This window comes from Kogia breviceps, chromosome 11, assembly GCF_026419965.1.
Source record: "Kogia breviceps isolate mKogBre1 chromosome 11, mKogBre1 haplotype 1, whole genome shotgun sequence".
Classification (NCBI taxonomy): Eukaryota; Metazoa; Chordata; class Mammalia; order Artiodactyla; family Physeteridae; genus Kogia; species Kogia breviceps.
In genome coordinates this window covers 96,602,839-96,628,683 of record NC_081320.1, presented here as the reverse complement: position 1 = coordinate 96,628,683, position 25,845 = coordinate 96,602,839, and the positions used below count along the sequence as shown (strand labels likewise).

Here is a 25,845-nt window from a genome sequence, read left to right as displayed (position 1 = left end):
AGGGCCTCCCCGGCCACGCCCTCCTCCCCGCTCGTCGCTGGGGCCTGAAGGCCGCCCGGGGGAGCGGGCAGGACCTCTGGCCCCGCAGCGGGCCGGCTCTCAGGATGCCAGGCTGAGGCCCCGCCCAGTGCCCCGGCCCCGGGCCGGCCCGCCGCCAGCAGGAGCCTTCCGCCCCGGATGTCCTGCTCCCGTGGGCCCCAGCCCTGGGGGCGGGGCTCAGTGACCCGCTTTTCTCACGCTGCCCACGCTGGGGGTGGTCCTCCGGCCGGGAGCCTCCGCCAAACGCTCTTCGGCCCCTGAACACGCCCCCAGGCCGGCTCCCGGGCCCCGCGCCCGGGGTCACAGCCCCACTGGGCGCCGTCAGCCCTCACACTCCAGACAGTCCCCAGGACAGAGGGGGACAGCTCCTCTCTTCCCATCAGGCCCGCGACAACACGGGGACAAGGGGCGTTGTCACAGAGCCACCTCGGGGCAGCAGGGCCCGGGTGTGAGCGCAGGTCTGCCCGAGGCACAGCTGGAGGCGCAGATGGGGAAACGGAGGCACCGAGAGGTAAGCAGGGGCCAGACAAACTGGGCCTGGTGACCCCAGCTCCACACCCTGCCTGGACCCTGGAGCACAGAACGGGGCTGCGGGAGGCGGGAGGGATTCGGTCCCAACGGCGTCACGCCTGCACGAGGGGCGGAAGCCGCTTCCCGGAGGGTGCCGGGCCAGCCTCGACCCTGCGCCCTGCACCGGGCAGCCCCCTGGTTGGGCGGGGATGTGGGGAGGTCACCTTGGCTACTCCCGGGCGTCTGGAGAGGGCAGCAGGATGGTGGGAGGGAGCCCCGTCCGTATGGAAGCCTGAGGACGTCGGATGCTGCCCCTCCTCCCCCTTGTCCCCTCTGGGAAAGTGCCTCTCCCCGGCTGCTTCTGCACCGAGAGTCAGGGACCTGCTCCTGGGAGAGTCGTGGGGACTTAGCGAACTGCGAAGTGGCATCCCCCGGGCCTGCACCCTTCCTGCGGCTCCAGGCAAGCGCTGGTCTGCCTGCAGCTGCCCAGCTCCTGGGTGGGCTGCTCCCTGCCTTCCTGTCCCTGTGGGGACAGCCCCTGGGGGCTCACAGGCTGCAGGGAGGTGACTGCAGTCCCTGAGCGAGCCCTTCTTATCTAGAGCTTGAAAGGACGTGGTGCCAGGGGAGGGGGACCCCGAGCTGGGGGCCTGGGACCGGTGAGAAGCAGAATCCAGTGGTACTTATAGAGGTGTCCCAGGCACACAGAAACACCCACGGAGCCGATGCCTGGGCGCTGCAGCTGTCTGCTGGGTAACGGCATGCTCACTGAGCCTTTCCTGAGCTTCAGTTTCTGCAGTCTGAAAACAGGAGCCGTAATAAAACCAACTTCGGGGACTTCTGTGAAATGGAGAGGGTGCTGAGCTTGCTCAGGGTCTGTGAGCCAGGGAGGCCGTTAGAACGTCCTGTCCCCCGGCACCAAGCGCCTGCCCCCCACCTTCTGTTAAGAAACAACGGCTCTTCCTCTCCCCTCCTCTCGTCTTCTCTCCCTTTCCTAACTAACAATTTGGTCCAGAGCTTCGATGAGGCAGAGCAAGGTAGGCATTGGTACCTGGCTGGGGGTACCAGCCAGCGGCCTGGACACAGCGGCCTGGAGTGGGTGTGGGGCGAAGAGGCTGCCCGGCCAGCCTGAGAGGGTGGGGAGGCAGTCCGTGGAGCAGGGGTGGGGAGCGGTGCCCCAGCGGAGGCCCAGAGCGGGCATCATCCGTCTCGGAGAATCCTCCGGCCTGGCGTCTTCCTCACGTAGTCTGATGTCGTCTGCTCAGGGGCTCCTCCATCCTGGGGGTACTCGTTTCACCTTGCCAGTGTAGACAAAGCCAGCGTGCTGGAGAGCGCATCTGTAGGGAGCGTCTCTCTAAGGATGCTGTCAGATTCTGGACAGAGAGCTGTGGGCGAGCCTGGGAGAGGGGCCTGCAGGGGGCAGGACAGAACTGTGACCAAATCCATGAAGGCCTCATGGGGGGGACAGGAGAGGTGTGTGACCCCAAGAGACAGAAGGGGTTGGAGGGTTGAGAAGACTGGGAGAGACATCTGGGTCCAGCGTAGTCAGAGAAGGCAGCCCTGAGAGAAGGCAGCCCTGAAACTGGGGATGCTCGAGCACCCCCGCAATGAGAGTGCTGGGAGGGCAGGGTCTCAAGTGGCACCCAATGCCTTACGCAGATGAGGCGCGGCCGTGACAGACGTGCGTGCGTGTGCCTGTGCCTGTGGAGGGTGGGTGGCCTGGTGGGTTTGCAGTGACCTGGCCTCTGACTCTGGGAAGAGGTGCCGTGGGCCGGGCCGCCTGGGGCCGCTCGGGAATCCCTGACGGAACTATGCAAAGTCAGCCTGTTTCCGGGGACACTTTCAGCCATTCTGTTCCTGCCCCAGGGAAGTTTGCCAGCAGGTGGGGTGCCAGTCTGGAGCCAGAGGGCGGGGGAGGCTAACTTTCTTGGGCTCTAGCCTCACCCTGGGCATGTGGTGCCGAGTGCGGGGATTCTGGCTTCTCCGTGCATCTCGGCAGGCGTCCTGGTTGCAAGCAACAGAAAATACTCTTCGTCAGAAAGCTGGGAAACCAGCACGGCAAACAGGAAAGAACCACAGCTAAGGCCACACCCGCAGCGTCCCCGGACGCGTCCTCCACCTACCCCGTCACTGGTGGCTGCAGGGCCCTGCACTGGCCCCCAGTTCCCCCCTGGGCCTCGCTCAGGGTGAAGGCTAAACCAAGGTCACTGCCAGGCCCTGGCCACTGTGCAAGAGCAGGGAGGTGAGCCTGGGCCTCCGCAGAGGAAGGCAAGCCGTCCCACTCCATGACTTCCTACCCAGGGTTTCCCGGAGGCAGGGTTTCTGGAAGGATGGGATGCAGGGTGGCCCTACATGCCCACATCCCCCATGACCCTGTCCCAGGACTCTCAGAAAGGTGGGGAGTTAACCAGAGTCTAGAGAGGTAGAAGCTGTGTGGGGAGGCCTGGAGACTGTGATCTGGGAAGCCTTCACAGAGGAGGTGACGGTGATGCTGGACCGTGCCGGCTGGGCAGGAGCTCCCTGGGAGGAGAACATGGAGAACGTGAGCGGAGAGCCGGGCCTGCTCCGGAGCGGCCGAGCTTTGCTGTGAGGGCCTCAAGCGGGGACTCAGGCTGCAGACCTGGAGGAACAGTGTGATGGAGCCGTCTGCCTCCCCCTTAAAGGGTGTCCTTCCACGGGAAGGGGTGGGCGCATGTCCACCCCTTGGCCCTGGCCCCCTCCTGCTGATGTGGGCGCCTTCCCAGTGGCTTCCCGTGACACCCTGAGGGCGCAGACCCAGGCCTGGGACCTGAATTTCTCACTCTGCTGCCGTGTGTGTTTGGAACTGGCCCAGAGGGAGGCGGAGCCACTGAGGGGCTTTGAGCAGGGGAGCTGCAAACCCGCTCTGGGCTACAGAGACAGGATTCTGGGTCCAGCTGGACCAGACACAGGACATAGTAGGGCCAGAGGCAGGGCTGTGAAGGCTGAGATGAAATCCAGACACAGACAAGATGGTGGGGGACACCCGTGAGAGGGGCTCCATGCCTGGTGGAACACAGCTGTACCTGAACAAACCTTCCCGTCGGAGGGAAGGCAGCAGGACAGTCCCTCCGGCCTGTCCCCGCAGCAGCCCTCCCACGCGACATCCCCTCCCCCAGAGCAGGGCCCTGGGCAGCAGGCTCAGGGCCAGGTGGCCTTCTGGGAAGGTGGCTCTGATTTGCTGGAAGAACCAAAACAGCAAACGCACAGCCTTTCTCTGCCCTTCCCACTGTGCCCCGGCCCCCGCTCCGGGAGAAAGGGCTGTGTACGCGGCGGCCACACCGACAGGGCTCCCTAGCTTCCCCAGCGCTTGCTGGGACCCAGGGTAGGGATGGCGAAGGGATCTGAGGGCCCAGGGGCCCAGGAGCCTGGCCGTTCCCCACGGAGCTGCACCTCACACAGGGCGGGAAGCACGGCCAAGGGCCTGGGCGTCCACGAGCCGCAGGGCAGGGCCTGAAGACTGCACGAAGCACGTGTGTGTGCGCACGCATGTGCGTTCGCACTCATGTTGGGGGGGGGGTGCGTGTGTTGCGCTGCCTCACGCCTTTGCTCAACAGATGCTGAACAGGCCCAGCGCATGAGAATGTAGCAGGGAACAAGGTGGTGGAACCTGCCTCGGGCCTCTCAGGCTGCAGGGGAGGCAAACCGGATGTTACTGGGATGCACAGGGAGACACAGGAGCCCAGTGACGGGCCCCGGCCCGGGGAATCGCAACAGAAGCTGAAGGGTGAGTAAGAGTATGTGTGTGGTGGGGGCAGGGTCAGCGTTCTGGGCAGAGAGGACGAGCATGGGACATTCTGAGTCGTTCACGGAGCATAGAGCGGGGAGCGTATGCACGTGCACTGGTGAGGAATAAAACAGGAACCCAGATGCTAAAGGTAAAGAGTACTACTCGGGCTTCCCTGGTGGCGCAGTGGTTGAGAATCCGCCTGCCAAGGCAGGGGACACGGGTTTGAGCCCTGGTCCGGGAAGATCCCACATGCCGCAGAGCAGCTGAGCCCGTGCGCCACGGTTACTGAGCCTGAGCTCTAGAGCCCGCAAGCCACGACTACTGAGCCCGTGTGCCACGACTACTGAAGGCCGCGCACCTAAAGCCCATGCTCCGCAGCAAGAGAAGCCCGCGCACCACAACGAAGAGCAGCCCGTTCGCCGCAACTAGAGAAAGCCCGCGTGCAGCAGCGAAGACCCAACGCAGCCAATGAATGAATGAATGAATGAATGAATAACTTTTTTTAAAAAAGAGTACTACTCTTTTCCAGCTCCCCTGTTCGCCACAACTAGAGAAAGCCCGCGTGCAGCAGCGAAGACCCAACGCAGCCAATAAATGAATGAATGAATGAATGAATGAATGAGTAACTTAAAAAAAAAAAAAAGTACTACTCTTTTCCGGCTCCAGCCATAAGAGGGTAACAGGCGTCAGTCTTACCTTCCCATCATAAAGAACTAGAAAAGTGGGCAGACTATATGAAGCAACTATTTTCATGCACTGGGTGACACTGCATGGCAGTGGTCCCCAGAGAAGGACACGTGAGGGCAGCTCCACGTTCACTCTGGCACTCTGCCTGGAGCCAGCCCAGGCACTTTCTATACCACACACAGGAAGTGTGAACTCGCGGGCCCATGCAGGTCCCCCTGTGAGACGCTTCTCCACCGCCACTCTGCCAAGACCTCGAGCTGCCGCCCCGCTGGCCCTGCTGCCCGCCTGGGCTGGTGCCAGCACCACACTGGGTCACTGGGGAAGCCGGGCTGGCACACGCCCAGGTACAGGCTCTTGGCCGGGCAGACAGCCTGGGCGGCCACGGGGACGCTTGGAAGGCTGCCCGCCTCGGCCAGCAGGTACTTCGTGCTGTTGCCCGACACCGCACTGGCCTCTGAGGGCTTTCTTCTGGGGCTGCTCTCAGGACAGAGGCCCTGGGGTGGCCTCCAGGGGGCCTCACGGTGTGGTGGAGGGCACGGAGCCCGGAGGCGTAGCTTCTGGTCGTTTGGGAGTGACTTGGATGAGTCGTTCCCCTTCTCTGGGTCTGTTTCTCTTCCCACAAGATGAGGAGGGCGGACTAGAGGAGTACTTCTCGCAGCTTGGCCCCTGGACCGGTGGCAGCAACGACGTCTGGGAACGTGGTAGAAATGAAAACTCTCTGACCCCACGGGAGACCTGCTGTATCAGACGCGCCGGGTGGACCCAGCAGTGTGTTTGCACGCAGCCTCCAGGGGATTCTGATGCTGCTCAAGCGTGAGAACCGCTGGGCTGGCTGCTCTCAGCCCAGGTCTCTCCCCAGGCTTATTTCCACCTATCGGGCACCCGCTGCCTACGCACAGGTGAATGAGGTGTGTTGTCAACACTGAAACGTCACCTCCGCTCCCTGGACGGCTAACCTCCCACTTATCCCTTAACACCAGCTCCAATGACATCTCCTGCGGAAATGGTCCCAGACGGCCCTCCCGCCAGCTCTTCAGACAGAGGGAATCAGGTGCCCTCTGCTCCCCCCGCACCTGCGCCTCCGGTGTGGCCGCTGTGGACAGCACATTCCCTCGTTTGTAGGTCAGTCTCTCCTGCCAAATGGTGGGAGCAAAGGGGAGGGGCTGGGCTGGTCCCTCCTTGGTCCCCACAGCACCACAGGCTGTCCTGCCCAGGTTCTCAAGGCCCCACTGAGCAGCCATCCCCTCTGAGAAGCCTCCAGGGGCCCACCACGCCCACGGCCGCATCCCGGAGCTTTCCTTTGGCAAATGTTGCAAGTTGGAGGCCGCTCTACCCCGGGCCTGGGGACCTGACATACACACAGCCCGGTTCTCCCTCTTAGAAGGTCTGAAGATGCAATACACAGAGAGGTCGTGCCCTGGCCTTGGGGACACACAGAGAGAAGGCAGAGCACAGCAGCCACAAGGCAGCCGCAGCCACCATGAAGTGTTGTGTGTGTGTGTGTGTGTGTGTGTGTGTGTGTGTGTGTGTAGAGGGAGGAGCTGACCTTCCCCTTTGGCCTTTGGGTCTCGTGGGAGCTGCCAAGGCCCCCGCCACCACCACCCAGGTCCACTCACAGGACTCACACGTGCTCTTAGCACCTGTTTTCCAGGAGGAGATGGTTGGGAGAAAGACGCAGTGGACGTGGGTCTGAGAGATGGAGCCTGTCTCCACCTGTGCCAGCCAGGGCTGCTTCACCTTTCTAGTCCTCAGTTACTACCCCATTTTACAGATGAAGAAACTGAGGGTGTTAGGAGTGACGGATGCCTGCTGTCAGGTTGGTGGATCAGTCATCCAACAGGGGGGTTGGTGGGTCGGTGATTCATGAATCCGTCCACTCATCAATCATTGATTAGGTCGTTTAGTCAACCAGCCTGTCGGTCAAGCAGCCAGTCAGTTCACACCATGTTCCTTCCGGTCCTTGTGTGGCTTCCAGATGGTGAGCTCAGCCCAGCGAAAGAGAAAGGCAGGAAGGATGGGCCGGACCCAGGCCTTGCCAGCAGCCAGCTCTCCCCTCCCAAGCCAGCTCTCCCTGGCCCTCCCCCCCACCCCAGCAGCAGTCGGGGCAGGGAAGGCAGCCTCTAGACTCACTTTGTTCCTCTTGGCTCCACAGCTGGGCTCTGGCCAAAGGCTGAAATATGCAGGAGCTGGCAAAGCCCGGGCTGGCCAGTGTGCAAGCCGGACAGGGGATGCTGAGGGTCTAAAGGAAGAGTCTGCCCGCCCGCTGTGGGTCCTTTTGCCTCTTGGCAGCTGCCAGGCCCAGGGCAGGGTGAAGTGGAGTCACGCCAACCACCTGTTTCTGACTAGGCCTTGAGATCAGCCCCTCCAAGTTCAACATGGGAAGAGGACGACCCTCGTAGAACCACGGTTACCCAAGATGGAACGGACCTCTGGAAACATCTGGTACAGGGCTTCCCAGGTTTGGGCATTTCACTGACCATAAAATTTCAGGACAAGTTTGAGGGGCTGCCATAGGGTTGCCAACGTTTTGTTCTCACAACTTAGAGTATGATGTACCATCTGCTATCACCATCGCTTCCTGAAAAGACATGACACTGTAACAAGAAACAATTAGGAGGATACAATCTCTGAGTAAATGATAGTCCTTAAACGGTGCTTAACTATAGGAAGAAATGTATTCTTTGCCCTTCTTTTTCTCGTCCATAACAAAACCTTGAAAGCTAACTTGGTCACAATTCACGACCGGCTGTTTTGCAGGTCAGGAAACAGGCTCAAAGATGACAAAGGGACCTGCCCAGGTGATCCGGCACTTTAACACCAGGAGCTCGGACGCCACCCCAATACTCTGCTCAGGGTCACTCCAGCACCCTAACCGGGTCCTCAGCGCGGTGGCAACTGCTGTTGCTCTCCCTGGCCAAGTCCTTAACACGTTTCCCGCTGAGTCTGTTCCAAACCCTTCTCATCTCCCCAGGGCCCCCTCCCCAGCAGATGGCTCCTAACATCACCAAGAAGGTAGATCACAGGTCATCACCCTGGCCGTCTCTCCTCTGCATCCCAGAATCTTCCTGACTCCCCAGCCCCCTTCTCCTCCTCCCCTTGCTGTTCTCTGATGAAGCGGGTCCTCCCTCCCGCCCAGGGCCACCCTGCCTGTTATGCGCTCCCCCAGCCCCCCCCCCCCGACACCACTCCCCAACCTCCGTCCCTTCCTTCTCCCTGTTGCACCCCTCGTTTTCCTCCTCTGAGCCCTTCACTTCAGCGCACAGACGTGCTCAAGTTCCTGTACTGTCATTTAAAATTCCTTCCAAGTTCACAGAAACCGAAATCACGATGGCTTTCAAATACATGAAAAACTCTCAAGGAAACTCCACCAGAGAAATGCAGTCTACTGTTATGAGTTCTCATTTTTTCCACTGAGCTTGGTAGAGGTCAAAAATTCGAGATGGTTCAGTATTAGTGAAGGGAGGGGGGACTGGCTTTGCAGTTCAGTTCATGGGGTAAATGGACACAAAAGCATGTTTGGAGGGCAACTTGACAATTTTCCTCAATTCAAAATGCACATACCCACGTATCAGAATTTTCATAGCAGCTTTACTCGTAACAGCCCCAGACTGGAAAGTCCTGATGTCCATCGACAGGAGAATAGATGGATACACTGTGCTGTATTTTGTATCAACAAGAATAAATGATCTTCACCTACATGCAACTCCATGCCAGACCCAACAGAGAACAAACCATATGATTCTCTTTGTACAAGTTTCAATACGTGCAAAAACATCCTGTGGTGTTAGAAGTCATGATAGGGATTATCCTGGATGGGGTCAGGGAGGGGGCTTCTAGGATTCTGCTAATACTGTTTCTTGACCTCCCTGCTGGTGACACAAGTGTGTTTGCCTTGTGAAAATTCACCGAGTTGTACACCTAAGTTTTTGCACTTCCCTATATCTATGCTATACTTCGATAAAATTTATCAAAAGGGAAAAAAGGGGAAAAGGAAAAGAAATGCAAGAGCATTTCCAGCAATTCCAATTCTAGGAAGTAATCTTGTAGTTATTTTTGCGTGTGGGCAAACAATGAATGGACACGATGTCCTGGCAAACTGGAAATAGCCTAAATACCCCAGTGATTTCAGCAGGAGTGGTTAAATAAAGTACAACACGTCCATATAACAGAATAGTATTTAACCGTGATGAATCACGAGGGTGACTCTTTTGTACTGATTTGCAACAGGCCCCAAGACATGTTGTGAAATCAGCAAGCAAGATGCAGAAGGTGCACAGAACACTACCTTCTGTGTAAAAGTATTTTTTCCGTATACACAGACTCTCTGGGAGGACCCATGAGAAAGTGGTGGCAGTCTAGCTGGGGGCATCGTGCTCTACTTTATCCAGGAGTTACCTGTGTCGAGGCCCAGTCTGCCTGCTGGACCGCGCTCTGCCTGAGGGTCTGTGGGGCCTGGTGCCAATGAGGGCCTCGGTGATGGCTCTGCGTGACAACCACAGACGTGTGTGTGTGTGTGTGTGTGTGTGTGTGTGTGTGTGTATGTGTGTGGGGGGGGAGGAGAAAGGCATCATGGAGAAGCGGTATCTGGGTAGAGGTGGGGAAGAAGAGAGGAGGAACAAGCATAAGCGAAGACCTGTGTCTCTGTCACATGGACAGATGTCAGAAGGGTAGGGCCTCATGCTTGAAGAGCCCCGAGCCAGCCTGCTGCCCAAGTTGCCAGGTATTCCTGCTGTCCAGGGAGCAGAAACTGAGCTGGAGGCGAGAGAAGCTTGTGCTCCAGACTCCTGGAGAGTCGATGCCACCTCCTATTCTGCAGAGACATAGCCGGCCACGTGGCCCGGCCACACTGGCAGCTGGGATTTGCATCCAGGTGTGACTCCAAAACCCTGCACGTAGCACGTGGCTGAGCCGTGCTGCTGTTCGGGAGTCAGGAAGGGCTTCGCTGAGGAGCCACGCTGCAGTCGTACAGAGTAAAAGTGGAGAAGGGTTGTGGTGTTCCACACAGAAGGAACGCCACGTACCAAGCAGAAGACAGTGATCTGACCTGACGTGGGCGGCACAGGGTTCCGTCCGGAGGCAATGGGGGCAGGAGGGAAAGGGATTTGGGGAACTGGTCAGAGTGATGCAGGAAGCACTGGCTGGGGCCTGGTTACGCTGACTCATGGATTCCCACCTAAGGAGTACGTTTCAGTCCCATAGCTGCTTGGATTCCCAGCTGAGGGTTTGATTATGGGTTTGGTATCATCTCTACTTCTAGAAGATCATTGTGGCAGTGAGATGAGGCACAGGTTACAGGTGAAGCTAGAGGTAGGGAGACCCGTTGGGAAGCCGCGGAATAATCCAGGTGAGAGAAGGTGGTGGCTTGGACCAGAGCAGGAGTAGGTGATGGAGAGAAGTTAAGAGTTTGAGAGAGATTCAGGAAGAAGAACACAAAGTAATTGGCAGAAGGAATCAAGTGCAGGAAAAGGAAGGGTCAGAGGTGACTCTCAGATTTCTAGGTGAAGGAATGAGGTATCTGGTGGTGCCCTTCCTAAGGTGAGAAATCCGGATTGGGGTAGAATGGAAGTTCAGTTTCAAGGACATTGAAGTAGAGGGGTCTGCAGCATGTCCAAGTGGGTAGGCCAGATGGTGTTGGCCTTCATTCACTCATCCAACCAGTGGTTACTGTGTACTTGCAGCGAGCCAGGCACTGGGGGTTCACAATGAATTAGACAAGCTCCCTAACCTTGGGAGGGTTCCTTCTGGTGGAGAGACAATTAACTAATAACTAAAGAAACAGAAGTTACAGGCCATGAAAGGTACTGCGAAGGATCTGAAGATGAAACGGAGAGAAGCTGCAGGTCAGCCCTCTGCCCAACAGAGAAGGCCTGTTGAGGAACAAGTTGGCCGGAGCCCTGGGTCCCACCTGCTTCCTTATCAGTTTAAGGGGGAGGCCCTCCCCTGGTGCTCTGACGGCCTGTTCCTTGGGCCCAGGGCTTCTCTTGCTCAGAGCCAATCCCCACAGTGCAGGGATCCTCGACTTTCACCTGCTCTTAGCTTTTAGGGTCAAGGTTTCCTCACTGTGGCCTCTGCACCGTGCGCTGTGCCAACCCATATCCAAACCCAGCAAATGTGGGCCACGTGGATGGATGAAGGGCTGTCTCATGCCTCGCTGCAGGTTGTGAGGGTACACATAAACACAGCCTGCACTTCAGGAACTTGGAGCTGCAGAACTGGATAAACCGCACCCTGAGAAACAGGCAACCGAAGTAGTGGGGGAAAAAAAGGTGTCCTAGGCATCTCTCTCATTCAGGCCTGAGGACTTCCCAGAGGGGGTGACGCTTACACCTGGTCTGGGAAGAATGGGTTTCACAGGTGCCTCTCGGGTGGGCACCCGTCTTGACCTCCACCCCTACTGAGCTAAGCGGAAACTGCAGCCCAGAGCTGCCTGGGGACCGGGGTCAGTGGCAGACACAGGCCTAGAAGCTCGGGCTCTGGGTGCCTGCGGTAAGGAGCAGACGCAGGCGATGTCACCTGAGGCTAGCCAGCTTTCAAAACTCGTCCAGGCCAGGGATGCGCTCTGAAGAGCGACGGTAGATTAATACCAATTAAAAAACAAGAAAGCAAAATCTGGGTTGAGGTCTCCAGGTGAGCCGCCTCTGCTGGACGGATTCACTTCATGGGGACCTGCACTCCGGGAGGCTGCGGGCGGTGGCCCCTTTAAGCGTAATCCTCCTCCCAGCCATCGCAACACGCTCGGGGAGTTCCCTGGCCGCAGCTGCGCCGTCCCCGCCGGCCGCCGCAGCCCCCCGGCGCCCGCGCCCCCGCCGCCGGGACCTTTCCCCTACTTTCCAGGGCCTCAGGCTCCGCCCCCTCGCCGCCACCAAAATACATGCCGCATCCCGCCCTGCCCGATCACGCCGCTGCCAGGCTCTGATCACGCGGCTCTCCGCGGCGCCCATTGGCCGGAGGCGCACGGGCTAGGCGCGCATTGGCTGGTGCCCACCAGGCCCCGCCCCATAGGGGCGCGGTGTATTTTGGTTTGCCTCCGCGCTCCGCCCCTGCGGCCGCTCCCTCCCCGGTCGCCCCGCCCCTCCCGCACCGCGAGGGCCGCGCCAGGGCAGAGCCGCGCGGGCGGGCGGAGGCGCACGCTGGCTGCTGGAGCTCTGGGTCGCCGCCGCCCGCCGTGCACGTGCGGCAGCTGCCGTGCACCGAACTCCCGCCGCGCGGCCGCTTTGTTGCCTCCCGGCCGCCGGCATCATGCACACGCCGGCCTCCGCGGGCTCGGGCGACGCACGCGCGGTGAGTGGCCGCCCATTGGAGCGAGGGGCGAGGCGGGGACGCGCTGCCAGTGCGGGCCCGGGGCGCTTGGGGCATTACCGCGCGCGCACCGTTAGGAGCTCGGGCGGCTTCGGGAGCCGAGAGGGGCGGTGGCCACACGAGGCCGCGCTGGGAGGGGCGGGAAGTGGGCGTGTGCCTCGCACTGCTCTCTGCGCAGCTTTGTCTATGGCTCCCGCAGCGGCCCCGCCCCGCCGGCTTCAGGTGCGGGGCTATTTCCAGCCATGACGTCACCAGGCCCTGTGAGGTGGTGGCCGTTGGGCGGGGCGCAGCTGGCGGGAACGCGGCACGCGGGCGGCGGGGGCGGGGCGCCGGCGGAGGGGCAAGGACTGTGGGAACGCGGCGCACGGGCGGTGGAAAGGGTGAGGGGGCGGGGCAAAAGCTGGCGGGAAGGTGGGGGCGGGGCAAGGGCTGTGGGAACGTGGGGGCGGGGCAAGGGGCGGGGCAAAGGCCGGCGGGAAGGCTGCACGGGGCGGGCTCCAGTCGGGGCCTCAGGGCCGCGAGGAGTTTGCTGGTTGGACCTGGGGACCTGGTCGAGCCGCGCGGACCGCTGAGAGGCCGAGAGAGAGGTGTGGGAGCCCCGCGCCGCCCTGTCCCTGCCCGCCCGTGGGCCAAGCAGGCGGCAGCCCGCACGTCAGTGACTTCACAGTTCGTCCCGAGGCCCGGGCTGCGGGCAGAAGTGGGGCCAGAGCGGCGTTTGTAAAGGCGACGGCGTTGGCTGTGTGCTTTGGGGGGCACCTGGGCAGGACAGGTTGGATGTTTAGGCAAAGTGAGTGGAAGTGTGTATCTGTAGGTGTAAAATTTCTCTGCGAAGAGATCAGTTAGTTTCAGTCGCTTCCCGCCCCAATCTTGCTTGACAAGAGACGGTCTGCTGCGCTGCAAAGTCCTCGGGGCCCGGGCTTGTGGCACATCTTACACTTTCATCCTCTCCCCGCGCTGGCCTTGTGGTGTGAATCGGTGCTCCTGGGTGTGGGGACCGGGGCTGAGCCAGCGCAGGCTCTCCCTCCCAGGGCTCTGCTGAGTGACGGCCTCACTGGTGTGGAGCCTCCGGGGTTGTCGCAGGAGCGTCTGTGGGGACTCTCTGGTGGCTTCACCGACTCAGAAGGGCTGTGCTCTCATCTCACCCAACCTCAGCCGTCAGTGTCTTTTCCTCCTTCCCCGGGGACAGTTTGGTACTAGCCACTGCAGCTCACATCTCTGGAAGTAGGTGTTATTAATCATTTCCCGAAGGAGAACACTAGCTTAATAACCTTTGTTAACAGTCAGGATTTTACGTGGAAGCTGCTGGCGGACCAAGTCCATTCCTTCTTCTCCCCCCACCCCCCCCACCCCCACCCCCACCCCCACCCCCCGCCTCAGAACGCTGCCTCGGAGAGAGTGGTCCTCGGCGCTCGGCCGGCATCCTTCCCTGGAAGCCAGAGCGCGTGCGCGTGCTGCCGGGGGGCGGGGCGGGCTTCTGGTGTGCGCGTCCCCGTCTTGTCCCGGTGCCCCTCCTTGTGTTTCCAGGGACTCAGCCGCCGTGTTGTGTCGACTTTAGGTTGACATCATGGACATATGCGAGTCAATCCTGGAGAGGAAGCGGCACGACAGCGAGAGGTCTACGTGCAGCATCTTGGAGCAGAACGACATGGAAGCTGTCGAGGCTCTTGTTTGCATGAGCTCCTGGGGTCAGAGATCCCAGAAAGGGGACTTGTTAAAGATAAGACCCCTCACACCTGTCTCTGACTCTGGGGATGTTTCCACCATTGTGCACGTGGACGCAGCCACACCCGAGTTACCAAAGGACTTCCATTCTTTATCTACTCTGGTAAGAGGAGCGATTTGTGCAATGGCTGGAGTACCTTCAGTAAACATGCTGAATAGATCCTGGGGAGATTCACCTGAAACTGGCAAGCAAGTTCATACCCTCCCCTGTATGGGTCCTAAGGGTGAAAACTTCTTTTATCTTTTGAAAATATGCTTGCTTTCCATTGATTGATCATAGCTTGCAGCCACGGGGTGAAAACGTCCATAGGCTGAAACGTACAGATTGATGGGAGAAAGCAAAATGTACTCATTGCCCTGGGGAACTGAGGGTGGAAGCTTAGGTTCCCCCAGATACCCCAGGCCAGGGTCAGGATCAGCTGCCGCAGCTGGCGAAAGCCTGTGCTTTGGCACCAGACAGCCTTTGTTAGCTGGGTTGAGACCCTGGCCTCTTGGCAGCCAGCTTCTTTCTTGGGTGAATTGGGTGCAGTCAAGCACTGGTTTTGGTTTTTGTTTTCTTAACTTGCGACAGCTATGAAGTTACTTGGAAAAACTGCTTCTTAACTTGGAGAAGTCGAGAGCTGTCATTGCTAACAAAACTAAAAATTATAATCTAATTGTCCTGGACTGGAAGCCTACCCTGGAAGGAGAGTGTGGAAAACCGACTTGGAGAGGGATGAGAAGAGACTTGTGGGTAGTGGAGAGGATTGTACAGGTAGTGGGCCTGGCTGCCCGGAGCACGTCTCAGCGTTGGGATCGTCCACTGAGAGGCTGAAGATAAGTGGGAGTGGTGGGGGAGGTGTTACAGAGGCTTGGCTGTAGGCAGAACCCCTAGTTAGAGCAGGGCCTTTTATGGATCATTCTGACAGGTTTTACCTCGCATCCAGTAGGCACAGGATACGTGTGTGATTGATTGGATACGTGTGTGTTAAATGATTACCACTGAGATTTAAAAAAAATTTTTGAGAATCTAAAATTATCGTGTAAAGCTTTCATTTTGAATATGTTTGATTTCTCATTTGTAACCCTAATATGCAAATTGTTCATTTCAGTAGCTGTGCGAGGCCAGGAATGGCACTGGCGTCCTTATAACCGAGCAAATGGATGGGTTTGAGAGAGGTCGGGAAAGGGGGAGAAAGCTAGAAAGTAAAGTGTCTCGAGCAGCTTTTATATCCACTGGGTGCGATTGTGAGCAGACTTTGACCGGTCTTTTCTAGATACTTCTTTGTAAAGACCTTGGGGACAACATGATCAAAGTAAGTTCCTTAAAATTTAACCACAACAACCTTTTCACACAGTACTTTTTTTCCTTTTTTTTTTTTTAAAGTGCATGACTCCTCCTCAGAGCCCTGACCTCCTGGAGCCATCAACAGGGACAGTTGTTCCTTCCCAAGTAACTGATTCCAAAGCACCCATGGTCGTGGCCGTCCCCCCAGCCTCTACTGGGGCAGCCGGAGTGCTGAGCAAGAGGGCAGAGAGGGCCCTGCCTGGTTGGAAGCCAGAGCTGCTGGAGCCAGCTGTCAGCCCTCACTGCAGGGCCATGGTGACAAGCGTCATTTGCCACACTGGGGGTGGTCCTGCTAATGCCTACATTCCTACCACCCAGACTCAAGCACACCAACCTTTGGCCAGCGCAGAAGGAGAAGCGCGGTTTCTGGGGCATGTTGAAGCTGTGCAGGACACATACCTCGCAGACCGTGTGCTCAGCGTTAACTCAGCGTCCTGTCAGCCTTGTTTGCACAAGTCCAGTGGCCTGAGCCCCACCGACAAAGGCCAGCAGGCGGGGTGGCCCGTTGCAGTTCAGACCTGCTCACCAAAGAATTATGAAAATGACTTGCCAAGGAAAGCCACCCCTCTGATTTCTGTCCCCATTCCTAGTCCCCCTGTCCTTTGCCAAATGATCCCTGTGACTGGACAGAGTGGCGTGTTATCAGCGTTTTTGAATCCACCTCCCCAAGTGTCTGCAGGGACCGTCAAACCCATGTTACCCCGCGCTGCTCCAGTGCCCCAGCCCGTGTTCGTGGGACCGCCTGTGCCTCAGGGAACTGTGATGTTGGTTCTGCCCCAGGGGGCCCTCCCGCAGCCTGCCGCGTGTTCGTCTCGTGGCATGGCAGTGGGGAACAGCAGGTTACTGCCCCTTGCCCCGGCTCCAGTGTTCATCGCGTCCGGTCAGAACTGCACCCCTCAGGTGGACTTTTCCCGGAGGAGGAGCTATGTCTGCAACTTCCCAGGCTGCCAGAAAACCTACTTCAAAAGTTCCCACCTCAAGGCTCATCTTCGCACTCACACAGGTGAGGACTGAAGCAGGTAGGGCGTGGGGAATGTCGGGCCCTGTGATCGGGACACACGCGTCCAGCCGCCTCTGAGTGGGAGCGAAGCTGAGAACCACTGGAGAAGGGGGCCATCTTTCTTTGGTTCTGAAAAGCCTTCGTAGTCTTGGGGTGAACGTTAGCACAGCTGTCAGTGGTTTTCCTAGAACATGGTATCCGGTCACCCCAGTAGCTAAAATGTAATATAGTTCTGTGACTGTGAACCTGTGATTGAGAGGCTTGTAGGGTGAGGTTCACATTCCCCCTTTCTCTTCACATTGCAGTGGACATTCTTTCTTTGCATTTTAGAAAGTGTCCATTCACGTTCAGTAAACATCAGTGTGACTTCCTTAGGCTTACTGTGCGGAAAGAGCTCTCCAAAGTATGGAAAAGTTTGAGTTCTAGAATATTTGAACTTTAAAGGACTATATATATATATGAAATAATGTAGTTTTAATTCAGAAGGACTTAGAAAAGAAACTAACCGCAATGACTTAATGATCTCTTTATTGTCCCACCAGCTCCGTCCAGTGGAATTTTCGGCAGCGGTGGAAACGTTCTCTGTCCATTAGGAGGGCGGCCGCTAGCCACACGCACTTGAAATGTGAACAGTGTGTCTGAGGAACCGAATTTTATGTTTTCATTAAGGTTGCATTTATATAGCTACATGGGGCTGGTGGCTACCATGTTTAGCGGAGGTTTGAGGTTGCCTGGTAGATAGAACTTCTGCTGTAGTTGATCAGGGCAGGACGTCTCGGGTGTTCTGTGACATTCTTGTTCTGTGAGTTAGTGTCAGTTGTTTTGTTTTCAAGGGTCCTGTGATTAAATAGTCCGCTTGTTAAACTCACCTTTCAAAGGGTCACACTCATACGTACATACAAGAAGCCCGGTTAGCATGTCGCAGGTTCTGCAGTAAAGATGTGCTTCGTAAACTGTCTTGATCGTGGAACCCCAGATGTTGGCTGGTGGCCTGGGGGACAGCAGTGAATTGTGAAATACAGTTTAGGAAAGGCTGAATTGGAGGGAGTTGTCATAGTACTTTACTTTGAAATGCTTTCCTGGTAGAGTGGTTTCTAATTAGCACATTAGAACTCCCAATTGTGGCAGCTCCTGCTTGCAGAAGGAAGCCGCATCTGGAAGGCGGGCCTTACGTGTCCTCCGCACTGTGGAAGGGGCTGTGTGCTTCCGGGCTAAGGCCCCAAACCTGGCCTGTGAAGAACGTGCCTCCCTTCCTTCACCGTCTCTCTCCAGTTCCACATTGCTGCGCTTCACCCTCTGCTTGTCTCTACTTACTGACAACCCTTTAAGGGCCGTCCCAAAGTTAGTTCTTAGAACCCTCTCCTGATCTCTCCCTCTTTAGTTGACCCTAGTGGTTTGTTGTGTTTTTCACCTTATTCTCCCTTTGTATTTTTAGTTACTCACCTACGTGTCTGATCTCACTGGATATAGACTCTTGGTGTCTGTCCCAAGAGCCTGACGCTAGTCCTTGGTGATGCAGGGTCGCTGTTGTGGCTGTATCGGTGTGAACGGGCACCCCTAAGGGGCTCATTGACTTGGCCAGCCCTGCTTTTCACTGAGACTGCTGAGGTGAACTTCAGATCACATCCAAACACAGATTCCACATGTGGGGAAGCAGTGGAATGAGGTTTTACTGTTTATTCAGTCAGCTTCCCTTGGTGGGAAGATAAGGTGATCATAGAAGCTCTTTTCAGGTTTCCCAAAGTACTTAAATTTAAGTAACCGTAAAGGTTCTGAAGAATCAAATTCTTGTGTTATTTCACAAACACTAAATTGGAGTTTTCATAAGAAATAGAAACCTTGGATAAGTTTACCTTAGATAAGATAGTTTTTCACTGAACCAACATGAAAATTTGTTCAATTAGGATAAGGTCGAGTGAGCAAAGGCTACATTTTTGATATGCTGAAAGCATAGGGCACTTTATAAATCCCACGCCAAAGGGTGGTGGTTCTCTGTCCAACATCTGGCCGTCTGGTATGCTGCCAGCACTGGTGGTAGTTTCCTGGAAACAGGTAGCCTTATGCTTTCAACATGGGGTCTTTGAAATCCATCACAGCATCACTGTGATAATGAATTTTCCTTTTAAATCAGCTTTGAAAAACATCAGATAATTTAGTTGATCTCTCTCCAACACTCATTCATTCAAAACTATTTATTCACCACTTGTCATACAAAGTGCTGTGCTGGGGGTTAAACTGCACGTAGATGGATGAACTAGACAAGTCATAAACCTTCGGGAAGGTAGGTCACATGACAGCACGCAACGGCTTTTAACAAATCCCTTCACGAGGTTGCACAAGCGGTCTATGGTTGTCACAACCTGGTCAGGATCAGGGCTTCAGGATGCAGGGGAGGGAGCGCTCCTGCTGGCCGGAGAGGCCCAGGAGGACTCTGCGGACGAGGGCTTCCCGCTCAGCCCTGTACCCCCAGGAAGACACAGTCCGGGCAGGACACCTGCCGGGTGCTCTGGAACTTTGAGCGAATGACAGATGCTTGAAGCTTGTAACAACAGGAAGGTAGCTGTTAGAATTCTAATTATTGCAATTCTGATTGCAATTCACCTCTTTGTCAGTGTAATGACAAAATATGAAGATGGAATGACTGATTCTGAGAAGATGTGCAAGTCCTTGGAGGGAGTTTTTTTAGATGTGCATCTTCCACAGGGGTAAGGAGTCATTCCTTTCAAGAATCTACCTCCTACCCCAAGTTCACAGTCAAAGATGTATTTTTATTTAAAAGTATCTTTAGAAGGATTAGATTAGTTTGACGTCTTTGGGCCCTGACATATTACATCTTAGGTGCGGCGGGAAGAAATGCATCTTGACTTGCAAATAACCTGATACCAGAATAATAGGATAGTACTCGCTTCTTAGGTTTTGATGAATACAGGTTTAAAACGACGTGAATTAACCTGTCCAATAAGGTGCTGAGCATTTATGTTTTCTTTACTTTGTGTTTTCTTATCTCTCAGGAGAGAAGCCTTTCACCTGTAGCTGGGACGGCTGTGATAAAAAATTTGCTCGCTCAGATGAACTCTCTCGCCACCGCAGAACTCACACTGGGGAGAAGAAGTTCGTATGCCCGGTGTGTGATCGGCGTTTCATGCGCAGCGACCACTTGACAAAGCATGCCCGGCGCCATATGACCACCAAGAAGATGCCTGGCTGGCAGGCGGAGGTTGGCAAACTGAACAGAATTGCCTCGGCAGAGAACCCTGGGGGCCCGCTGGTGCGCCTGCCAGCCTCTGCATGAAAGGCCCTCCAGGGAATTGTGGATGGGAATCTTTCAAAGCCTTTTTTCAGGAATGGAAGTGATGGTTTTCCCTCCAAAAGAAATTGTCTTGACGGCTAGGGGAGCTGGTTCTGATGAAAGTATGTTAACTTGTCTTTTTTTGGTGGGGAACCCTGTTCGATATCTTTTGTAGTTTCAGAAGTTCTTTTAAGGAAAATGGAAGAAAATTTGATACTCTAAATCACCAGCATTCAAACAAACATTTCGGCAATAAATTTTACAAAATCTGGATTTTTTTTTACAACCTTCCTATTCCTGTTTTGTATAAATGAGACAGGTTACTAATTTTTATACTGTTTTTTATAAAAAAAATTTATATTGTTCTCAAATTACCAGTTTCTATATAGATGATTTTACAATCTTCTTTTCAATGTTTAACAACGTTTTTATAATAACCCTACTTTTAGTAAAGTTGGCGCATTATCCAGACAACAAAACTTTACAACTTTGTAATCAGGCCTTTTAGATCTAAGAATTTTTTTGAATCAGAACTGGTTGAATAGAGGCCTCTTAAAGAAATGGAGGGGGGGGAACTTTGCATTCAGCTTCTTCATAACATTTTCAAGGGAAATTTCAGACAACCATCTCTTTAAGGCTGTAGCCCAAGGAATTAAAATTTTCGTTAAGTAGAACTTAGTCACCTGTGTCCATGGTGTGACTTGTGAAGAATGTACCCCAGAGATTAATTTAAAATACTCGGTAGATACTCGGTAGATACCCGGTGAACAGAGAGCTGCTGTAGGGTCTGAGTGTCTGTACTCTTGCTGAGAGCAGACCATTCAGAGTCTCCTGTTTGTACCTCAAACCCCCAAAAAAGAAAATGTAAGCACTCAAACCCAGCTGCTTTGTCAGTTGTCAGTTTGACTTCTTTTGCTGTGGCCTTATCCAGGTGTCTTGTGGGTAGAGTAACTTCTTAGAGAAAAAGATGTCCTTAGTAGTGGGAGGAACTTTCCACCAAAGTAAAGCTTATGTGAGGTGAAGCGGACATGCATATGGTCCAGCTCCAGTGCTCTGATTCCTTTATTTACTAAGTATTAAGAACGATGGGGAATGCAAGTTAACACTAAGCGGCGGTAATGCTACCAAGCTGTCCTTTTGTTCATTTTGTTTGAAGGAAATTGTTTTGCTCAAACAGAAAATTACTTGGAATGGGGTGTTTTGCAGGCTGCCTAGAAAATAGACCGTGGGCATCACTTTGAAGCTGTGAGCACAGGTCCTAGCATTACAGAGACTGCACCCCGGTGTCCAGGTGTCCAGGAAGCTGCTGAGGCTGCTTTTGTTGGGCAGCATTGGGAATCCAGGCAAGAGAGTGCATGTAAGGAACACGGTGATATTGCTCTGCCCTTTGAGCCTGGGAATGGTTTTTATTGTGCCGTATGTATTTAGATTTTTGTCTTTGCCTCTTATTTATTTGCGTTTACCTTTATTAAAATGACGGTAAGGTGAAATATTGAATAAATATAATCAGGTTTTGTGTTCAGGTCTTTTTAGTCTAATAACCCTTGCCTGGTCATTCATTATACGTTACTTGATACCCATGAAGTAGTATCAACCGCTAATTGACAGACAGGTCTGTAAGCGCCGGCCGTGCGTTTAGTGGGCTTCCGTGTCTTTGGAGACTTCTGTAGTTGAGTAATCCTGCTGGGCATGAGACGTGCTGCAGTTGGAAGAGAACCAGAATTAAATGCCTATAGCTCGTGATTCCCCACCACCCAGTTCTTTCTTGCACTCATATCTTGAATCAGCATAAGCATTTCTGTGTGTATGCTGTGCGTGGCATTAAATTTGGATATTTTCCTTACTCACACAAAGTAATGTTAGTCCTACTAATGTTCTGGTAGATATAATACGACGTCCTTTGAGTATTCGGTTGCTTGTCACCTTGAACTTCATTCTCTGAGCAGTGTTGTTGCTAAAGGATAGATGTGTTTAAAAAAAAAGTTTTGATTTACACTTCCATTTCCTGATTAGACTTTGAAATACCTTCTGTAAACAACATTTTTGGCCCTCTGTTGATTGAAAGATTGTAAATTGGGAAACAGCTTCATCTGAAAAATGCAACGTGAGAACCAGAACTCCGCGGTGCGTGTTCAGCGTGGAGCCCCTCCGCTGCGGCCCGGGCATCGGAGGAGGGCGCGGGCGGCACGTCCCCCAGTGCACTTTACTGCCTGAGCAATTGTGCTTGATCTGTTTTGACTTTGAGCCTTTCAAGTAGTTAATACGATTTTAAATGTTTCAGAATTATGTTTTATGTAACAGACTTTGACTTATTATTTAAATGAGTATGTGTGATGTAACTGTTTTCTTGGGAGCATATAAAACTTTTTTGATTTGCAAACTGGACTTGTGTCCTGTGTCATTTAACTGCACTCCAGTGTACCCAGTGCCTGACCCTCCTCTTTGTTTTCTGGGGTTCTGTTCTGCTTTCAGGGCACCCTTTGGCTTCTTTGGAGGGTCGTTTCTGAAAGAAATGAGTGAAGGAGCGGCTTCTGTGTTGGCCAGTCTGACGTCAGGACCGGTCTGGGCAGTAGAGGACCGTGGCTGCTGGGTAACCCGTGACCCTCACCCTCGTGCCCTCCGTGTGTCAAGAGGGGAGTATGGGAGGCAGCCTCTTCCCTCCCTTCCCCCACCCCCAGCCCAGGCATTAAAGGTACGTCAGGGAGCCACAGTCTTCTCTCCTGCTCCTGGAGTACGTTCTCTCTCGAACCTGCTCTGCTGGCGCTGTGCATCCACAGGGGATGGCCCCGTGGGTGTGGCCGGGCACTTGCGTGGGCTCAGCTCCTGGTCCGCGTCGTGCCTGTCTGTGAACGGCACTGGACACGGTTGCTGGGTTCCCCTGCAGGCCGCACTGTGCTGCTCCCTTCTTAGCGCACTGCTCCGTCGCTGGTCCCGCTCCTCTCCCTGACCCCTGTTCTATTCCCCTGACAACCTTGGTGATCTCTGCCAGCCTTGGGACTTGGATAAAAATAACTTCTCTACCATGAAGAGCCCCGCATGTATGTCTCTCCTTTACACTCTGCACCTGGCTTCAAATTCCTGTATCCAGCTCTCTGCTTGACACCTGTCTAACCAGCATCCCAAACTTGAGACGACTGAACCCCTCATCTCCTCCACACTTGCTTTTCTCACAGTGACCCCGCTGCCTTTAAAAAGAACAGGGAGTCCATCCTTCTAGCTGTTCAGGTGCAAAACCTCGGAGGCGCCCTGGGCTCCTTTCCCGCTCCGCAGCCAGCCTGTCACAATCCTGTTGACCGACTGCCTTCCCAAGCCAGCCATTCTGGAATGTGATTCCATAGGCCACGCTAGTCCCGGTTATGCGTGTGTGCACGCGTGCGTGTGTGTGTGTGCGTGCAGGTGTGTGGGGAGGCGGTAAAGGATCACAGTGTGCTTTGCATTTAGCAATCCACTTAGAAAAGTCTCTCCAACTCCAAGCCCCTTTGCGCCTAGGTGCCGGCCACACGCCTGTTAGCCTCAACTTGGTGACTCTGTACCTGCTCTCCTCCCTCTGTGTCACCAAGGTTTTACTTTCTGGCTGTAATATCCACTGTTCCTTTGCTTTCAACCTGCCTCTTTGTTTAGGGACTTTTTAAATTAAGGACTTGAGACATGTTGCTAACACCCAGGCCCCATCCTGGGAGGAAGTCCGGGCACCAAGGACACCGTACCCCAGGGGGGGTGAGACACACTCAGTCCCTGCTAAGTTAGGGAGGCTCGTTCTCAAAAGCCTCTCACCACTCTCTAGGAAGCCTAGTTGTCGCAGAATTGCCCAGAGCTGGCTCTGCAAACCCCAGCATGTTCTCAGCTCAGCAGACAAACTGTGGTCAACAAGCAAAGATGATAAAGAAGAAACAAGTTATAAAATAAACGTCACAGGGATGTAATGTACAGCATAAGGAATATAGTCAATAATACCGTAATAACCTTCTGTGGTGACAGACGGCAGCTAGACTTAACAGGGGTCATCATTTCGCAATGTAGAAAAATATCAAGTCACTATGTTGTACACCTGAAACTAATATAATCTTGTAGATTAATTGTAATTTAATTTAAAAAAAAGAAGACTGTGTTTTAAAAAAAAAGAAACAGGTTGCTACATGTCCAGTGGTGCTGTGGGAGGAGATGCACAGGCAGAGTGGATGATGACAAGGTCGGGTGGTGGCAGCTAAGCTCTCACCGCCCAGCCCTGGCGGTCACCTCCGGGAGCCTTGCCAGGGCTCCCCTTCTGTGGACTCCTTCAAGACTAGAGGTTCTAACCACTCAGAAGAACTTGCCAGTTTTACTGAATTTGATTGTAAGTCTTGTGGGTCCCACAAGACTTGTGGACGGGTGGGTAGGGGTATAGATGGATGGATGGATGGATGTGATACGATTTCTATCACGGGGCAGCTTATATTTTAGCAGGTAGGTTAGACTTGCAATGTTCAGTAAAATATGGCAAGTTCCTACTGGAGTGGTCAGAACCTCTAGTCTTGAAGGAGTCCAGGGAAGAGGGGCCCTGGGAAGGTCTGCAAGACCCCTGGCAGGATGCTTTCGTAGGTGGAGTTGATTTGGCCTGAGGCAGGCCTGGCTGCAGGTCTGACTCCACCTAGCTATGTGTTGCTGAGAAAGGTACTCTGCCTTTAGTCTCCTTATTTATAACGTGAAGACTAGGTAGAGACAGCAGGTAGTGTGCCTGTCTCAGGGTCTGGCGCTTTTTACTTTGTACGTGGAAGAAAACCTTAGTTTTCTAGCAAAGGGAGCAAAAGGGCCCCGAAATAACAGAACGCGCTTAGAGTATCCTTGTGTTGCCACAGCTGCCATCAGGAGGGTCGGGGACTGTGCTAAGTGGCCAAGTTGCGACCGTTTAAACATTAATGTGACAGTAATATGAATTCCGCTTCTGCCCATGATGGAGTAACAGGAAACAAACAGACCCTCACACCCAAAATACCCAGACAAAAGGTATCAAATGAGAGTTTTCCAGGAGCTGGACCTTAGGTCATGAAAGACAGTGACCCTGAGAGACAGGAAACAAGTGAATCCTGTGAGTGCCCAGATTTGCTGCCTTGAGGAAGTTTCCAGATTGTGGTGCAGGGACAGGAACTCAGCAGGGACCCAGAGGAGTCCCCGAGTTGAGGAGACGGAGCTGAGGGTCCAGGGACACCAAGGCATTGGGGGTGAGGGGCAGACTGCCGAGAAAGAGAGGACGGTCCAGAAAACCCTGGAGATCTCCAGACGGGGTGCCTGGGGGGAGGGGAGCACCCTGAAACCGAAGGCGAGTCCTGCGCGCAGCGGCGTGTGTCCGTCTCCGGGCTGAGGAGCCGTGTCTCATGTGTCACGTCTCAAAGGGCCACCCGACGTGGTTAGAGGGCCGCGCTAGCGGATGCGGCGCTCGGAGAGAGCACAGAAGGCGCCCGCGGTGGGCCAGGGCGTTGGCGGGGCCTCGGGCTCAGTGTGCGCGGTCCCCGACCCCATGCCCACCCGGCTGGATGTTGGAACCCAGGGAGATGGCTCTGTGGGGGGGAATTACACGAGCCGTGACGGGTGGTGCCCAGGCGCTTCTGCTGAGAGACACCCCTACCAAAGGGCCACAGCGGGGCAGCAAGTCCGCACACGCACCTCTGGGCCCCCGAAGAAGCCGGGGCCTGGGCTTCAGCAGCCGCGCGGCCCGCCCGCCGGGCCGGGGGGCCTGCGGTCGGCCTCGAGGGGGCGCACCCGAGCTCGGCTCCCCGCGCGGGGGACCCAAGCCGCGGAAACCCCAAGCTCCGGGGACCCTCAGAAGCGCTTCTGCCGGGAAACTTCCTGCCGGCACGGGGCCGGGCTCGAAGCCAGGGCCCCCTTGAGGGTCTGCAGACCTGTGTGGGAGCCTCCCCGCCCCCAGCTCCCTCCGCGCGACGCCCGCGGCCTCCGCGCCCCCGCGAGCCGCCCACCTCTCATCCGCGCGGCTCTTCGGGGGCACAGCGCCCGGCGGCCGTTTGTCCCTCAGGCTTCCCAGCGACCGGGGCGGGGGACGAGGCGCCGTTGGGCAGGGAGAAGCTGCAGGGCCTCCCCCGGAGCCCGGTCCCCGCCACCCAAGCTGCCCAAGGACGGGGAGCAGCGAGGATGCTGGAACCCCGACGGCGACGGCTCTCCCCACCTCACTCTCCCCACTCGCATCACGTCTTTATTTTATCCCCCGGGGCCCACCCGGCACAGGGCCTGGCCTG

The 25,845-nt window shown here is 55.3% G+C and overlaps 1 protein-coding gene across 10 annotated transcripts; it reads left to right on the top strand.

The window, feature by feature from the left end:
* The first annotated feature begins 34 nt into the window (after positions 1–34).
* On the top strand, positions 35–22,641 carry KLF11 (KLF transcription factor 11). 10 transcript variants are annotated; one of them, XM_067008159.1, is made up of 8 exons: positions 219–550; positions 4,122–4,291; positions 5,605–6,103; positions 6,633–6,797; positions 7,328–7,423; positions 13,836–14,105; positions 15,369–16,332; positions 19,341–21,998. In XM_067008159.1, the coding sequence occupies exons 4-8, from the start codon at positions 6,678–6,680 to the stop codon at positions 19,619–19,621; spliced, it is 1,731 nt and encodes a 576-aa protein (XP_066864260.1). In that variant the 5' UTR covers positions 219–550; positions 4,122–4,291; positions 5,605–6,103; positions 6,633–6,677; the 3' UTR covers positions 19,622–21,998. The 10 variants fall into 10 exon arrangements, with proteins under 10 accessions (XP_066864266.1, XP_066864268.1, XP_066864260.1 ...); XM_067008162.1 differs by having other exon boundaries at positions 316–550; positions 5,962–6,103; positions 6,753–6,797; XM_067008167.1 differs by lacking the exons at positions 5,605–6,103; positions 6,633–6,797; positions 7,328–7,423 and adding an exon at positions 22,091–22,641 and having other exon boundaries at positions 203–550; positions 19,341–19,546.
* The last annotated feature ends 3,204 nt before the right edge of the window (positions 22,642–25,845 follow it).

Excerpts from the sequence above, each read along its gene's own strand:
- KLF11 (XM_067008159.1), top strand. The coding sequence starts at position 6,678 with ATGGAGCCTGTCTCCACCTGTGCCAGCCAGGGCTGCTTCACCTTTCTA. Across the intron at positions 6,798-7,327 it reads TGACGGATGCCTGCTGTCAG|GCCTTGAGATCAGCCCCTCC; the intron begins GTTGGTGGATCA and ends GTTTCTGACTAG. Across the intron at positions 16,333-19,340 it reads TCATCTTCGCACTCACACAG|GAGAGAAGCCTTTCACCTGT; the intron begins GTGAGGACTGAA and ends CTTATCTCTCAG.